This window comes from Schistocerca serialis, chromosome 5, assembly GCF_023864345.2.
Source record: "Schistocerca serialis cubense isolate TAMUIC-IGC-003099 chromosome 5, iqSchSeri2.2, whole genome shotgun sequence".
NCBI classification, from domain to species: domain Eukaryota; kingdom Metazoa; phylum Arthropoda; class Insecta; order Orthoptera; family Acrididae; genus Schistocerca; species Schistocerca serialis.
The window spans coordinates 479,298,096-479,315,528 of NC_064642.1; the positions used below are offsets into that span (position 1 = coordinate 479,298,096).

General features: G+C 44.5%; 1 protein-coding gene across 1 annotated transcript in view; it reads right to left on the bottom strand.

The window, feature by feature from the left end:
• LOC126481086 (lachesin-like) overlaps positions 1-17,433 on the bottom strand; it is a 539,555-nt gene that overhangs the window by 13,209 nt on the left and 508,913 nt on the right. Inside the window, exon 8 of the mRNA XM_050104587.1 lies at positions 15,992-16,069. Coding sequence (XP_049960544.1) covers positions 15,992-16,069 — 78 coding nt within the window. The remainder of the gene's footprint in view (positions 1-15,991; positions 16,070-17,433) is intronic.

Below are 17,433 nucleotides of genomic sequence, written 5' to 3' on the forward strand. Positions count from 1 at the left end.
AGTCGTGAATTCGTCCGCGTGGGTAAACGTCGGAGAAAATCAAGATGACATAGCCACTGAATTTGATTGATACGTCACTAGACTGTCAGCAACATAAAAGGCGATTTGAGATAGGAGTGGAATATCGCCAATAGCGCGATTTCACGTTTCCATAGATTATTTCAGAAAAGAAGAAACCTTCAGCGGCCATACTTACAAAAGTACGATAGAATAACGGGGAATCGAAAGCCCCGTCTTGCGGAAACGAGTCCAGAGTGTTACCACCAAGTGAATTTCTTCAACGCACGCACTTATGGTATTTCCCAAATTTATTGTAGCCACTAGTGTGCTAAATACAGCATATAACTATGAATATATTCTGTCCACTTTTTTTTATTTTTTTCAGGTTACTCCACCCGGCCCTTCAGAAATTGTTTCTCGCCTATGTGATCGATGATCCAGCGTTCTTCACTCTGGCCTGCCGTCACTGAGTCTTTGCATGCGACCTTTAGGAGGCTTCTCCCGTCTTATGTAACACACTCGCTGCTGTCGCGTTGTGTGATTGATGGCCTCATTAAAGAGATTTATCGCAGATTCTCCTCTATATTGTTCACTTTAGTTGAAGCTATATTTTAGTCCAATCATATTGCTCTTGTTCCACTGGGCCCTTTTTCCTAGTACCTAGTACACAACGTCCGACAGAAATGAAACATGACTGTTCGTGGTACTAGATGAAAAATAAAGGTCACAGTCCAATGTCGAAAGAGACTCTTGCATTAATACGCCGTATAATGTAGCCTCCTATTCTATCAGTCTGAGTTCTTTTATGGTCATGCGTACTTATTTCCAGGAGAGAAAGGTGCTGCGCCTTCAAGGACAAGGTAATTTTATTGACAAGTGAGGTGACAGATAGTTCACATTGCAGGACTACATGATAACAAGTTCAGACCAAATGAAACATACGTGTCAAGTAAAGCACGTCCAACTGCTGAGGCCATCAGTCCCCTAGAACTTAGAACTACTTAAACCCAACTAACCTAAGGACATCACACACATCCATGCCCGAGGCAGGATTCGAACCTGCGACCGTAGCGGTCGCACGGTTCCAGACTGTAGCGCCTAGAACCGCTCGGCCATCCCGGCCAGCGCCGACGTGTATTCTCTCATACTAGCTATAATAGAGGTGTTGAGTGGCATTTTGTCCAAAGCAATTTAAGCCTTTTGTTGCACTTCTCCAGTGGTTCTAGAAGCCCCTGGAAAGTGAGTAAATTCACTTTTGATGGTGTCCCGTATGTATTCAGCTGGTGAGAGATCTGGTGATCTTACTGGCCAGGGCCGTTGTTGCACACTACGAAGAACACGTTGTGTCGAAGCAGAAATTTGTATGTAGCACACTACGAAGAACACGTTGGGTCTAAGCAGAAATATGTAGATGTTCATAGTCCTGCCGGAGAAGCACATCAACTGCCTGTCGAACGAATGGCAGTAGGATGGAGAAAACAGCCTTTGAAAAGGTAGTGTGCACTGGTTGCTTTACCTTGCACCGAATGTGACGGCGATTTATGACTGGAGACTCCCAGTACCATGAAGCCTGGGATGGAACCTGTGTGTTGTGGGCGAATTCACTTTGAAATAGGCAGCCCACCAAATATACACCATAACCGATTACGTCCATCATTCGTATAAGACAGAACCTGCTCTCATTGCCGAAGGCAACAGAGCGCAATTCTACCCCTCAGTCAGCTCTTTCACGACACCGGAGTAGCCATACTTCTCGTTGTTGTGGTGTCAGTGGTAGCGTGCCCAGGGACAGATGTGATCTCAGTTCTGCTGCAAGCAGGCGGCTACCAATGGTCCCTGATGAAACAGCAGGTGCAACATGCGCACGGATTTCGTCGCTGGATGATGTTCGGTTAGCCACCGCTGCTATCACACACAATGCGCCGATCTCGACATGAATCTGTACTATGCAGACGTCCAGAGCCACAGAGAGATTCTTCCCAACATGTGCTGCAATCCGTCGATACCTCTGTATAGCTTCCTGCAGGCCTACAATGCGATCTCGTTCAAATGGCTTGAGCTGTTCAACAGGGAGTACGTACTCGTCTGTGGCGCATGGTTGCACTCCAGAATTAAAATTGCAATCACTGTTCTCCTTGTAACACAGCATAGTTGGTGCCTGCAGGGTCTAAACTGCACGTTAACAGACAAGCCTCCTGAATCCATCTGATTGCCGAGGACCATGACAGAGGAATCACTAACATCACAACCGCTCGAATGCACACTTGATACGCAGGTGCCGCTGAACACAGTCACTGAGGGTGTTGAATTTCTGCCCGCAGCGTGCAGGGCGATTTTTTTCACTGTGTACGAACTCTAGGGATTGATCGATAGGAGGATACGGAAAAAAGGTCGAATGAACGTATTTCCGGAAAGGAATTTTTCCACGCTAGATACCATTTTATTTTCTTCAGGATACTTGTTTCTCGCCTACGTGATCGATGATCCAGCTTTCTTAACTCTGTTAATTTCACTATGTGCATACATTGTTACAGAGACTGTGGTTTAATACGCTCTGTAGCCACAGTCATAGTATGTGTTGAAAATGGTTTCCAAGTGCCTCAATGCCGGCGATTTGTAGCCGAGCGATTCTAGGCGGTTCGGTCTGGAACCGTGCGACAGCTACGGTCGCAGGATCGAATCCTGCCTAGGTCATGGATGTGTGTGATGTCTTTAGGTTAGTTAGGTTTAAGTAGTTCTAAGTTCTAGGGGACTGATGACCTCAGAAGTTAAGTTCCATAGTGCTCAAAGCCATTTGAATTTTTTGTGCCTCAACCCGTGCGTGTAAGCGCCGTAGTATGTTCTGTCCTACACGTTTACATCGGCCATTTTGCAACCAAACAGTGTCAAAGGCAGTGCCTCCACACCTGGAATTGGCTCTGCGTACACTATGCTTTTGAGATGGCCCCGTAATCAGAAATCGCACAGGTTGCTACCCGGTAAACGACCAGGCCATGCAACTGAACCTCCTCGTCCGATCCATTAACCAGGGAAGACACCATTGAGATGTGTCCAGTCGTTAACGGCGAAGTGAGCTGGAGTATCATCGTGTAGCAGCCACATAACCCTCCGAATCATCAATGGCACTTTTCCCAGCAGGGGAGGGAAAGTCACCCGCAAGAAAATCCGATAGTTCCGGCCTGTCAGGTGATGTGGGAGGAAGATTGATTCTAAGTGCGGTCGCCAATTATCCCGGCCCACGCATTCCAGCTGCACCGATGCTGATGATTGTCTGTCACCATACCATGGAGGTCCTGCATACTATACCACGGATGACGGTTATGAAAGCTGAAGATATCAATCTCCACGTAAAGGTGGCCTCATCTGTGATGGATGACACAAATCCAGCAATCGTGGTTGCCTGGTGAAGAAACCAATGACAAAACTGCTCCCATTGTTGAAAGTATGTCGCTAGTAAGCCCTGCATACGCTGTAAGTGATAAGGGTAGTAACAATTGTCATTGAGAATGTTCCACACGGTCGTCTGGCTTATCCTCTTTTGGCTGGCCAACTGCCTGGTACTGACAGGGCAGTCGCCTTCCACTGTGTTAGTCACTTTTTCTCCAAGTCTGGTTTGTGAACAATTCAGGTACGTCCTTCACGATATCCTGCTTCCTGAAATAACACTGTCTCAGACAAACGGCGAAACACTTTTGCAAATATTGAATACTGTGGTTGTTGAAACCATGCGTACTGTAACTGTGGCTGCATGGAACAGCGCGTATTAAACCACAGTCTCTGTAACGAAGTATGATCGAATAAATGGTCCTTAGCATAAAATCCGTACATTTCCGGACATTAGATCGCTTTGGTTCCGTATCCTCTCATCGTTCAATCCCTATCGTTTCTACATGGTGGAAAAAAATCACCCTGTATATACACTGAGGTGACAAAAATATGGGATACCTACTAGTATCGTGTCGGACCTCCTTTTAGCCCTAGCAGTGCAACAGTTCGACGTGACATGGACTCAACAAGTCGTTGGAAGTCCCTTGCAGAACTACTGAGCCAGGCCGCGTCTATAGCCATCCATAACTGCGAAAATGTTGCCCGTGCAGGATTTTTGGTACGAACTGACCTCTAGGTTATGTTCTGTAAATCTTCGATGGGATTCATGTCGGGCGATGTGAGCCCCATAATCATTCGTTCGAATTGTCCAGAATAATCCAAAAATCAATCGCGTTAAGTTGTGGGCCAGTGACATGACACATTGTCACTATAAAAATTACAGTGTTTTTGGGAATACGAAGTCCTTGAATGGCTAGACATGATCTCCAGGTAACCGAACACAGGCATTTTCATAAGCAGTGAAAGATTCATTTGAACCAGAGGACCCCATCCATTTCATGTAAACACAGCCTACACCTTTATGGAGCCACCAACAGCTAATACGGTGCCTTGTTGATAACTTGGCACCATGGTTCCTTGGGGTCGGTGCCAACCTAGAACACTGTCATCAGCTCTTACCATGTGGAATCGGCACTCACGTGACCAGGCCACCGTTTTCAAGTCGTCTAGGCCCCACCCGGAATGGTAACGATCCCGAGACGAACATTAGACATATCGTGTTGTTAGCGAAAGGCGCCCGCATTGGTCGTCTGCTGCCGTAGCCCATTAACGCCGTATTTCACCACACTGCCCTAATAGATGAGTTCGTCGTACGCCGATATCTGCGTTTATTTCATGCAGTGTTAGCACTGACAACTCTACGGAAACGTCGCTGCTCTCGGTCGTTAAGTGAAGGCCGTCGGCAACTACGTTGTCCGTGGTGAGAGGTAATGTCTGAAATTTTGTGTTCACGGTACACTATTGACACTGTGGATCTCGGAATACTGAGTTCCCTATCGATTTCCGAAATGGAATGTCCCATGCGTAAAGCTCCATCTACCATTCAACGTTCAAAGTCTGTGAATTCCCGTCGCGCGGCCATTATTACGTCGAAAAACATTTCACATGAATCACCCAAGTACAATGACAGCTCCGCCATTGCACTGCCACTTTATACCTTGTGTGCGCGATACTATCGCCATCTGCATATGTGCATGTCGCCATCACATGACTTTAGTCAGAAAGCAGCAGCCTCAAGGACTGTGCTGAGCGCTATTTACAGGGTGCCTCCAAAAATACCGACAAGCTCTAGGGACGGGTTCGTTACACCAAAACAAGAAATAAAATCTCTAGTAAACAAGGGCCGGGAGATACGGAAGATTTCAAGTAGTTTACATCATGGTCAGACAGAGATTCCGAAATCAGATACTGGATTGTAAGGCGTACCCAGGAGCAGATATAGACTCAGATCACAATATAGTAGTGATGAAGAGTAGGCTGAAGTTCAAGACATTAATCAGGAAGAATCAATACGCAAAGAAGTGGGATACGGAAGTACTAAGGAATGACGAGATACGTTTGACATTGTCTAACGCTATAGATACAGCAATAAGGAATAGCGCAGTAGGCAGTACAGTTGAAGAGGAATGAACATCTCTAAAAAGGGCCATCACAGAAGTTGGGAAGGAAAACATAGGTACGAAGAAGGTAGCTGCGAAGAAACCATGGGTAACAGAAGAAATACTTCAGTTGATTGATGAAAGGAGGAAGTACAAACATGTTCCGGGAAAATCAAGAATACAGAAATACAACTCGCTGAGGAATGAAATACACTCCTGGAAATGGAAAAAAGAACACATTGACACTGGTGTGTCAGACCCACCATACTTGTTCCGGACACTGCGAGAGGGCTGTACAAGCAATGATCACACGCACGGCACAGCGGACACACCAGGAACCGCGGTGTTGGCCGTCGAATGGCGCTAGCTGCGCAGCATTTGTGCACCGCCGCCGTCAGTGTCAGCCAGTTTGCCGTGGCATACGGAGCTCCATCGCAGTCTTTAACACTGGTAGCATGCCGCGACAGCGTGGACGTGAACCGTATGTGCAGTTGACGGACTTTGAGCGAGGGCGTATAGTGGGCATGCGGGAGGCCGGGTGGACGTACCGCCGAATTGCTCAACACGTGGGGCGTGAGGTCTCCACAGTACATCGATGTTGTTGCCAGTGGTCGGCGGAAGGTGCACGTGCCCGTCGACCTGGGACCGGACCGCAGCGACGCACGGATGCACGCCAAGACCGTAGGATCCTACGCAGTGCCGTAGGGGACCGCACCGCCACTTCCCAGCAAATTAGGGACACTGTTGCTCCTGGGGTATCGGCGAGGACCATTCGCAACCGTCTCCATGAAGCTGGGCTATGGTCCCGCACACCTTTAGGCCGTCTTCCGCTCACGCCCCAACATCGTGCAGCCCGCCTCCAGTGGTGTCGCGACAGGCGTGAATGGAGGGACGAACGGAGACGTGTCGTCTTCAGCGATGAGAGTCGCTTCTGCCTTGGTGCCAATGATGGTCGTATGCGTGTTTGGCGCCGTGCAGGTGAGCGCCACAATCAGGACTGCATACGACCGAGGCACACAGGGCCAACACCCGGCACCATGGTGTGGGGAGCGATCTCCTACACTGGCCGTACACCACTGGTGATCGTCGAGGGGACACTGAATAGTGCACGGTACATCCAAACCGTCATCGAACCCATCGTTCTACCATTCCTAGACCGGCAAGGGAACGTGCTGTTCCAACAGGACAATGCACGTCCGCATGTATCCCGTGCCACCCAACGTGCTCTAGAAGGTGTAATTCAACTACCCTGGCCAGCAAGATCTCCGGATCTGTCCCCCATTGAGCATGTTTGGGACTGGATGAAGCGTCGTCTCACGCGGTCTGCACGTCCAGCACGAACGCTGGTCCAACTGAGGCGCCAGGTGGATATGGCATGGCAAGCCGTTCCACAGGACTACATCCAGCATCTCTACGATCGTCTCCATGGGAGAATAGCAGCCTGCATTGCTGCGGAAGGTGGATATACACTGTACTAGTGCCGACATTGTGCATGCTCTGTTGCCTGTGTCTATGTGCCTGTGGTTCTGTCAGTGTGATCATGTGATGTATCTGACCCCAGGAATGTGTCAATAAAGTTTCCCCTTCCTGGGACAATGAATTCACGGTGTTCTTATTTCAATTTCCAGGAGTGTAAATAGGAAGTGCAGGGAAGCTAAGACGAAATGGCTGCAGAAAAAATGTGAAGACACCGAAAAGGATATGATTGTCGGAAGGACAGATTCAGCATACAGGAAAGTCAAAACAACCTTTGGTGACATTAAAAGCAACGGTGGTAACATAAAGAGTGCAACGGGAATTCCACTGTTAAATGCAGAGGAGAGAGCAGATAGGTGGAAAGAATACATTGAAGGCCTCTATGAGGGTGAAGATTTGTCTGATGTGATAGAAGAAGAAACAGGAGTCGATTTAGAAGAGATAGGGGATCCAGTATTAGAATCGGAATTTAAAAGAGCTTTGGAGGACTTACGGTCAAATAAGGCAGAAGGGATAGATAACAATCCATCAGAATTTCTAAAATCATTGGGGGAAGTGGCAACAAAACGACTATTCACGTTGGTGCGTAGAATATATGAGTCTGGCGACATACCATCTGACTTTCGAAAAAGCATCATCCACACAATTCCGAAGACGGCAAGAGCTGACGAGTGCGAGAATCATCGCACAATCAGCTTAACAGCTCATGCATCGAAGCTGCATGAGCTGTTAAGCTCATACCGACCTTAATTTGAGGAAGAAATTTCTGAGGATGTACGTCTGGAGTACAGCATTGTATGGTAGTGAAACATAGACTGTGGGAAAACCGGAACAGAAGAGAATCGAAGCATTAGAGATGTGGTGCTATAGACGAATGTTGAAAGTTAGGTGGACTGATAAGGTAAGGAATGAGGAGGGTCTACGCAGAATCGGAGAGGAAAGGAATATGTGGAAAACATTGATAAGGAGAAGCGACAGGATGATAGGACATCTGCTAAGACATGAGTTAAGGACTTCCATGGTACTAGAGGTAGCTGTAGAGGGCAAAAACTGTAGAGGAAGACAGAGATTGGAATACGTCAAGCAAATAATTGAGGACGTAAGTTGCAAGTGCTACTCTGAGATGAAGAGGTTAGCACAGGAAAGGAATCCGTGGCGGGCCGCATCAAACCTGTCAGTAGACTGATGACAAAAAAAAAAAAAAAAATAGTAAACAACCGCTGTTGAAGGCATGCCATGAGAGCCATGAGCACTTGGTCGTCTTCTATACTGTGAAACAGATCTCTTTTACTCTTGTTTTCCATGTCTAGGGAGGAGGTAGTATTAACGAATACAAGAAAAAGATTTCTAGTAATCATGGGCTCTAAAATGCATACATTAAGAGCTATGAGCACTTGTTCAGGAGAAGAAATGTGTTTCGCACTAGCAAAGATGAACTGCTCATATCTCTTAAGGTATGTAATTGAGACTGCATGTTTACTGGACACGTTTATCTTGGTTTTGGTGTGTGCTAGCTGTTCCCAAAATATGGAAAGGAAAGTCCTACAATAGAACAGGTCTTTTACACAGTACCGAAGATGAACAAGTGCTCATAGCTCTGAAAGTGTGCATTTTAGAGCCCATATTTACCGAACTTTTTTTCTCGTTTTGATGTAAGGAACATGTCTCTTAACCTTGTCTGTATATTTTTTTTCGTGGCGGTGGGGGTTGGGTGGGGACGCCCTATGCATTTGTCCTTGAGCTTCTAACTGGTTTGATGTGGCATATCAAATAAGCATTTGCAGCTAACGTCCTCCGTTATTTGTTGGATGTAATCTAGCCTCTGTCTTCTACTACAGCTTTTACCCTCTACGACTTCTTTACGTGCCGCGCAGGTTATTAGTTCCTAAAACACGTCCTTTCATGCTGTACGTTTCTCTTGTCACTGTTTTATACATATTCGGTTCCTCCCAGATTTTCCCAAATTCGTATATTATCAGCCCACTTAATTTTCAATATATAAGAGGCAGTAAAAACAAAACGAGAGAGATGAAGAGAAGTGAGTATACTGTTTATTATTTCAAAAGTAATGGTCGTAACTGTTAATACATATATCCCATCGTGAGACAAGACGGTCAGTGTCTTCATAGAAAAATGTTTGCGATTGCTTACAGATCTATGACTCTACCCAGGCGTGCACCGCTACGTCCGGAATAAATCGATGGCCACTAATGTCTGCAGGGCTCAAAAATTGGAAATTGCATGGAGAGAATCCGGGACTGTATGGAGGACGTGTAAGGGCCTCCCAGCAAAACGTTTGCACCGTACTCGAAACTACCATGGCAACATGCGGGCCGGTGAACAGTAGAGAGGCACCAGGCTACACATGTGAATAACTGAACTATCTCCTACTGAAGAACACGATGAAAGCATACAACGTCAAAAAGGAATAATAAAGGTGTGGAAGAATTACTATGACGGGCAAAAAATGACGATTTTCTGAAGCCTTCTGGAAATGTTTATTAACTTCTCTGCATTACTACTTTTGCTAGAGCGTAGCATTAAAACTATTTTCCTCAAACTGGAAACGGCAAATGGAGTTTCGAACACTTCGGTAGCGCAAGGAGAATAGTTCATAAAGTCTCGAATGGTTTTTTTTTTTTTTTTTTTTTTTTTAGAATCTTATAAGTGTTTTTTTTTTTTGTTATCTTTCTGTTACAGTGTACTGAACATTTCGAAATTTTTCTTCATGCGCTTCCTGTTATTAAGGAATCGAAGTAGTGAGTGTCCAGTATTGCTGCAACTAGTGAAACATCTCTTCCGGTTTTGAAGTATTGTTTCAGAATTGTATTTCAGAAATCAGTGCAAGTGTGATACCTTTATCTGTCGAACTGCATGAAATATGAGACTAATTTGCTGTACATTTTGTTAGAGAAAATCTGTCTTCAACATCCCTTGTAGAGAATTACTATTTGTATAGCTACTATCTTCTCCCGAGTATTTGCTCAGCGAACCACTATCCAAATTTGCTTCTTCTATTATTGATATCGTCACCACTCCATTCTACAGACCAACCCTCCTCACTTCATTGTTTTTCGTGCTTTTTCCTTGACTATACGCTCTTCTGATTTCAAAAATTATTCGTAACAATCAAGTAACATTCCGCATCAGGATACTGTTGTGCGTATTAAAGTGGTCTGTATATTTACGAACACCACTTTTACAGTTTGTAGTTTCCATTCTCCTCCTCATTCTGTATTTCTTTTGTCTTCTGTTGCGACCCTTTAAAGTATTCTCAGACAAAGTCAGTGTAATTTCCTTCAGTACTCTTCGGAATTTCCATCATCAAGTATTCTTTTTCATGCGTTTAGAGACTTCGTAGTCTCTTTCTGCGTGGACGATTCATTTTCGGTTCCCCAGTTACACGCAAAACGAATAAATTGACGTACTTGGAGAAGTAATATTCTGCTTTACCATTCCAGACTCTTCGTCCAAATGTTTTAACGCCGCGTGCTGTGATGGTACATTTTCTTTTATTATTATTCCTTTTTATCTTGATCGACAGCTTTCAAAACCCAGAATTAAGATAATTAGCTGATTGTCTATCATTTGACGCACTAGGAGTGTTTGTAATGCCAGCACATCAGAATACAAAACAAGTCTGCAGAGTAACGATACGTGTGAATTGACTTCCATTTGCTACAGTTCCCTTCTGTTCCTTCGGCCAAGCGACTCCTGTCGTAGCTCGACCTCATAATTATGGTGACAACTTCACCCAATAATGATAGAAATGAGTTTCAGTTTCACCTTTACGTGTACTGCAAAGATTTATCATTTCCCGTTGCACAACGAGAAGTTTAGTTTGAATACTAACAGCTATCAAATAAAATTTAATTTTCGAATAAAAACTTTTATGGAGATGGAAGGACCATATACCTAAACACTGAAAAGAATTACCAAGAAAAGAGTATTAAAACGTGGAAAACACTAAGCGCTAAAGACTTTTATAATAGCCGGTGACGTTTGAACTGGACACTACTAGAACACATGTCTTTAAAATGAGAGGATAAGCACCTCAGTTCATGGAAGCTATAACACCTCTTTATGACAAAAAATTTTAGTTTATACACATTCGAAAATTTACAGAAACGGTTCGCAAAGTTCGTGTCACTCTCTAATAAACATGTGGACGACTTTTCTGTTAGGTCTGTAAACCAAAAGATCGTCTGCAGAAGTGCTTGGACAAAAATAAATATCAACACATGAAAACCTCCAGGTGTTATTGGGAGGACGAACTTCTATAAACTAAATAACTACATGTAATTTAAAGGAAACCTTTCTGGTAGTTAATTCTTCGTGTAAAATGTAGAGCTTGTATAGTGCATCCATGGCGTGAGCTGATGGTAATGCCGCAATTAATGCAATCTCTTCCAAGTATTCTCTGTTGGGGACCCTTACGTTTCACTTCCCGTCCCTATTGGCATATTTGCGTGAGAATAATGAAGTTGTAAAATACTCCGTCCGGCTGTCGTGAGTAAGGAATAACTGATGATTAATTGCCGATTACTGAATACCATATTTTACACAAGTGTCGATCCCATTTAATTTCAGTCACCGATTTCTTCGTCGCTGGAGATAAAATATATACATATGTGATGTGTTGGGATATAGGTACAATTATTGTGATTGTTTTACCTTAATACTTACCCATTTCAGCGTGTTAGCTTTTCTCTGAGTCTAACAGTCTTCCCGAAAAACATTAAATGATTTACTACTTGATGTATTCTACGCCACGAAATGGATTACGCCTGTCAGCATAGTCTGCCCATTTTCATCCACTTTTCCACACTTTAATACCTGACCTGCCGACCAGGGGGAAATAGACATTAATGATCTGTTTGTGGCACGCCCACTTCGAGGTACTACTCAATGTAAACACATACTACCCATAATAGCTATAATTATTAGACTGCAAATGAAGTAAATACTGATGCAATGTTGATCAGTACACTGTCCTCAAGTATAAGTAGAAATATAACGTGAAACCAAACTCTTCTGACAAACCTCCAAAGATGGTAGTATGGAACAAAATCTGAAAAACTGCTAGTGTACATGAGTTCTAAAGCGCATACCTTAAGAGCTATGAGCACTTCTTCACTTCGCTACTCTGAAACAAGTGGCGCTCGTAGTTGTTAAGGTATGAATTACAACGCCCATGTGCATTAGACTTATTTCTAGTTTTGGTTGGTACCTCCTCTGGAAGTTTTTCGCTACAGTTCGGATTCACCCTGTTTACAGGTTGATTCAGATGCCTGTACCTGTGGGCCTTATGCAACCCACAACGTCTTCAAACATCACGTGTGAGATTTCCATATTCTCTCGCCCGCTACGCACAATCTATTAGTCCTACAGAAAAAATGAAGAGAGCCTTTTTGTAGGAAATGTAATTTAGTTACATCTTGTACTTCGATACGTTTTCGAGTTATACAAGGAAAAGGCCACTTTTGTACGTTTTTCTTGAATAACTCTAAAACGTAGAGAAAACGTATCTCAGTGCAAAATTTAGACGTATTAAGTTTTTCTGTAGGAAAAATATTTTGCAAGTAGCGAGAAATGGAGTAAGAAACTTGTGCTTGTGGTGTTTGGTGTTGCGGGTGCGTAATACCCAAGCCAATATACACATGGTGACTATTCCGGATACAAGACAGTGACAACATGACAGTCGCACAGCTTCTCCCATAACACGTTTTCTAAATTTGCGCAATAGGGTTTCTTGATAGCTGCGTCTTCTTTCTTCTAAGGATTCCATATAATTTCTCCAAACATTTCCCAAACAGTTTTTACCCCGTCGTATGGCTTACACCGACCTGTTACAGTCTCTAAACGCGATGTCTGTTGTCATATCATGTCAATAGATCCTATTAGCTTATTGTATGCAAATTCCTTTACAGATGCACTGCATTTTCGTGAACGCCTCCAAAAATCTACATCTGTATCTAAATCTACATCTGCATCTATCTACATCTACATGTCGATGAGCGTGTGGGAAAATCGAACACATATCTTTCCGTACTAGCTCCGATTTTATGTGACCATCCTATTATATATTACTTGTTGCTGTTAAAAAAGAAAAAAAGTCTATGAAGCAGGACCATGCCCATGTTACTGGCCTAGCTGCAGGTCGAGTGCAGTTTTCCTTCGCCATCGCACTACGAGGAGTTGGTAGGTCAACCTATCGCCCTGTACATTTTTCACCAACAGGAAAGATCACCGGTACTGATTTAACAAAAGGCTGAATGGGACTGAGGCCCTCCTAGAGGGACTGAAACCAGAACAAATCCACACCCTTATCTGAGACTAAGCCTATCTCTATGACTTTAATCTAGTGCTGTATCTTTTCTCATTACCATGGAGGGTTCAGCGATTCGGCCTGGGACAGAGAAGGAGTTGAAATCAATCCGCTACAGATCTACAGTATCTGATTACAAGATTACTGACGAACATCTTGAGCATGTCACTTGTGGAGTTATATAGCAGTAATTTCATGGTAACCAGAGCGCCTAGTCGTGGCAAAACCGAGCCAATGAAATAAATATAAACTCAGTAATAGAACCCATCTACTCTCTTTCCAGTAGCGTTGTTACTGCGCCGATGTACATTTTGAAGTCACAACTTCATCGTCAGGACTGCCGTTGTCAAGTAAAGACCTTCATTACGATGTCTACCCGACAGAAACCCGAATCTGCGACTCAGGTCGACATTTTTGCGTATGACGTCATGACGAAGTAATTCCCACACGTTCTTCCTTGTTACAACAGTTTCCTACATGATGACTCCTCAGGGAAGTCATAACATGAGAACTGCCCTCTAATGATGAAGCTATGACTTCAAAGTGTACATTCTCGTAGTAAAAATGCTGTCGAAAAGAGAGTAGATGGGTACAGTAGAGGGGTTCTAATGTAGAGTTAGCGTTTATTTCATTGTCCAAATAATGCAACACTTTTTTTAAAGCAGGTTATTTTTATTCAGAATTGCAATATACCATATTATTCCCCACTATTTGGCTACAAAATCCTGTTTTTCAACATAACGCCACGTTGCTGTGAGGGCCTGCATACCTGCATCCTACTACTCTGCTGGTCGGTGTTGGACCCACGTCATGCTACATCAATAACCTCCCCATCATCCGCGTGCTGCTTCTCGCGGAATGCTTCCTTCATTGCGCCAGACAGATGGAAGTTGCAAGGTGCGAGATCTGGGGTGTACGATGGATGAGGAAGAACACTCAAATAAAGTTTTGTGAGTTCCTCTCGGGTGCGCAGACTTGTGTGAGGACTTGCGTTGTCATGCAGGAGAAGTTGGCTTGTATTTTTGTAGCGACGAACACTCTGAAATCGTATCACCAGATTTGTGAGGATAGAACAATACGCTTCAGTTGATCGTTGCACTATGAGAGAGGACATTAAACAGAATAACCTCTTCAGAGTCTCAGAAGGCCGTCTCCATGACTTTACTGACTGAGGGTGCCGCTCTAAACATTTTCTTCGGAGGAGAGGTGGTGTGGCACGACTCCACAGATTGCCGTTGTGTTTCTGCTCTGAACTGATAACCGCATGTTACATCTCCTGTGACGATGTTCGACAAAATGTTGTCACGACCAGCCACGTAATACGCAAGCATCTCTGCGCATATGGTCCTTCGTTGCTCTTTATGGACTTCTGTTTGGTGGCAAGGAGTCCAGCGGGCATGCCACAACTGGTGGAGCGTGTGTCAGCACTATCACCAGAGACATTCAGTTGTGCAGCGAGGTGTTTGCCTGTGATCCGTCGATCACCTCGAATGAGAGTTCAAAATGGTTCAAATGGCTCTGAGCACTATGGGACTTAACTGCTGAGGTCATCAGTCCCCTAGAACTTGTAACAACTTAAACCTAACTAACCTAAGGACATCACACACATCCATTCCCGAGGCAGGATTCGAACCTGGGACCGTAGTGGTCGCGCGGTTCCATACTGTAGCGCCTAGAACCGCTCGGCCACACTGGACGGCTCGAATGAGAGTGTCCGCACGTTCCAACACTGCTGGTGTCAATGCTGTGTGCGGTCGGCCGGCCGGCAGCAGATAGGACAGGTTTGCGCTACTTTGTTGTGATGAAGTCAGAAGCCTCGCCCAATGACTCATTGTGCTTTTTTTCACTGCCAGGTCACTGTAGACCTTCTGCAATGCTGTGGTTTCCCGCCAAAAGAAACTCAGTGACAGCTCTCTATTTGGAACGCACCTCCTTTGCAGACGCCATTTTGAAGGCTACGTGTAGCATTGCCGCCTATTGCAACTTAATGAAACTATAGGGGCTGAGGCGGAAGTATTCCACTATGTCCCACAACAAATTCAGCGTGTTTTCAACGCAAACTGGTCGGGAAAAAAGTGTTGTAGAACTTATTGAGCACCTCTCGTAGGTATTGTCTTAAATTGATCCACATTTACCGAGTGCTACCATTCATTACAATTGGTTCCAAAGCCTATTCTGCACCAGGTCGAAACTTTTAACCTTCCACGATAATAAGAAAATAATTCAGTGTATTACGCACAGCATAACTTGGACCTTCTCCGGGGGCGAAGGAATCGGTATTAAGTCATATGACTAACGGCCCGTGCGGATCTTTTCCATCGGTTGCCAACATTGCTCACTAAACAATACAACAAGCCGTAGCATTATAGTAGGTACTATGAATGCAATCTTAATTTCAGTGAGTTGCCTGCCCTGTGAGAAGAGAGCAGGTCCTGTTTTCCCTACGGTGCGTTTCAGCTCGTAGCATACAGTAAACTAGGCGGCGATCGCGTACTTATGTTACCAGCATCCACTGACATAGTTATATTGTGCGGACAGTAGACAACTAGGAGAGGAAAACAGCGTCGATGAATAATCCCGCCACATGAAGTAGACAGTGAGTCATTATTGTACCCGGTGTCTACGAGAGCGTCAGCTAAATACACAACGCTCCGGGCTACAGTAGGGGCCGGGGCAAGAGGGGACTCGGTAAGCAACTCACCCCTTCGCTCGGCTGCCCGCTGCTCACCAGCCCTGCGACCGTTGCCTGCACCCTCACTGTCCGGTGGTGGCTCCTGTCCTGAAACAGAAGAAGACGGCTCTCTGTACTTGCGTCCCATCTTACACAGGTTACACACAATCTAAACTTACCAAGGGACGTGGCACCAATAAAACATACCGTGGTGAGGAACAGAATTATGGATTGTGGGAGGCAAGAATTGTCGTGTCACGTTGTAAGAGGTCCATAAGTAAGGAATTTATTGTTAGCGCACTCGAGCAGATGTAACTTCGATGGATTGCTCACGCGCTTCCTGCGATATGTAAGCTACAAGAGAATCGCTGACCAGAGAGCAGTGCCGGCAGCAGTAGTGGTAATAGCTCGCAGTCGGACGGTTGGGTCAGGTCGCTCTTAGGGAGCAGTAGTCGAGGCCGGTCGTGGAGAACGATGGAAGCAAAAATTATTATTATTTATAGCCACGCGCATACGTAATTTGTAACACCTGATTTTGTACTATTGTTACATTATTTCCTATGTAAATGTTTTTAAAAATCTTTTAATAATAATCTTTCCTATTAAGATAACATTTGGCAATCATTCATCTGAATTTCAAGATTTTACTAATTTCTCCTATCCATGGTCATCCCGATTATTGTAAGGAAAAATCAGTTGTTTTCTTTATTTTATACAATAACAAAACCTAGTGGGCAGCATTGCACTGGGCTGTGCCAAAATAATTTCTTACAGGAGCGGATATATACGCGTTATCCGGCGACATAATTAAGGTAAGAATTTTCAGTTTATTCAGAATGACTTTCCAGGGCCATGACGCAGCATTGCTGACGTCCAGATTTACCAGTTTAGATTCACAGTCAGTTAATTATTGAAAGGTTACATACGAGCCACAATTTCATTGAGAGGTTAGTCACCATTTATTGGGAGGTTACGGAATTCAACTGTTGGGAGGTTACACTGGTCGCCAAGTGTAACCTCCCAACAGTTAAATTCCGTAACACTGCTCTCTGGTCTGCGATTCTATTGTAGCACACATATCGCAGGCAGCGCGTGAGCAGTCCATCGAAGTTACATCTGCTCGAGTGCGCTAACGATAAATTCCTCAGTCATGGACCTCTTACAACGTGGCTGAGGTGTGAGCAGATCCTATTGACATTATACATGACAGAGGAAGTGTGTTAAGTGAGACATCAGTGTATTTCTTGCACAACTACATACACACCGGAAGAAGAAATATCGATTACGGTATTTCTGCAATACATCCCCAGGGTGATGCGCCCCTATGTAGTACAAACACGGCATAAAGACTATTTATAAACTGACGACGAAGACGAAAGATTGTCTCAAATTGGAAAAATATGAAAGACACCCACATGCAAAGTCAGGAATATACAGAATACCACGGACATGTGGGAAAGTCTATTTTGGAA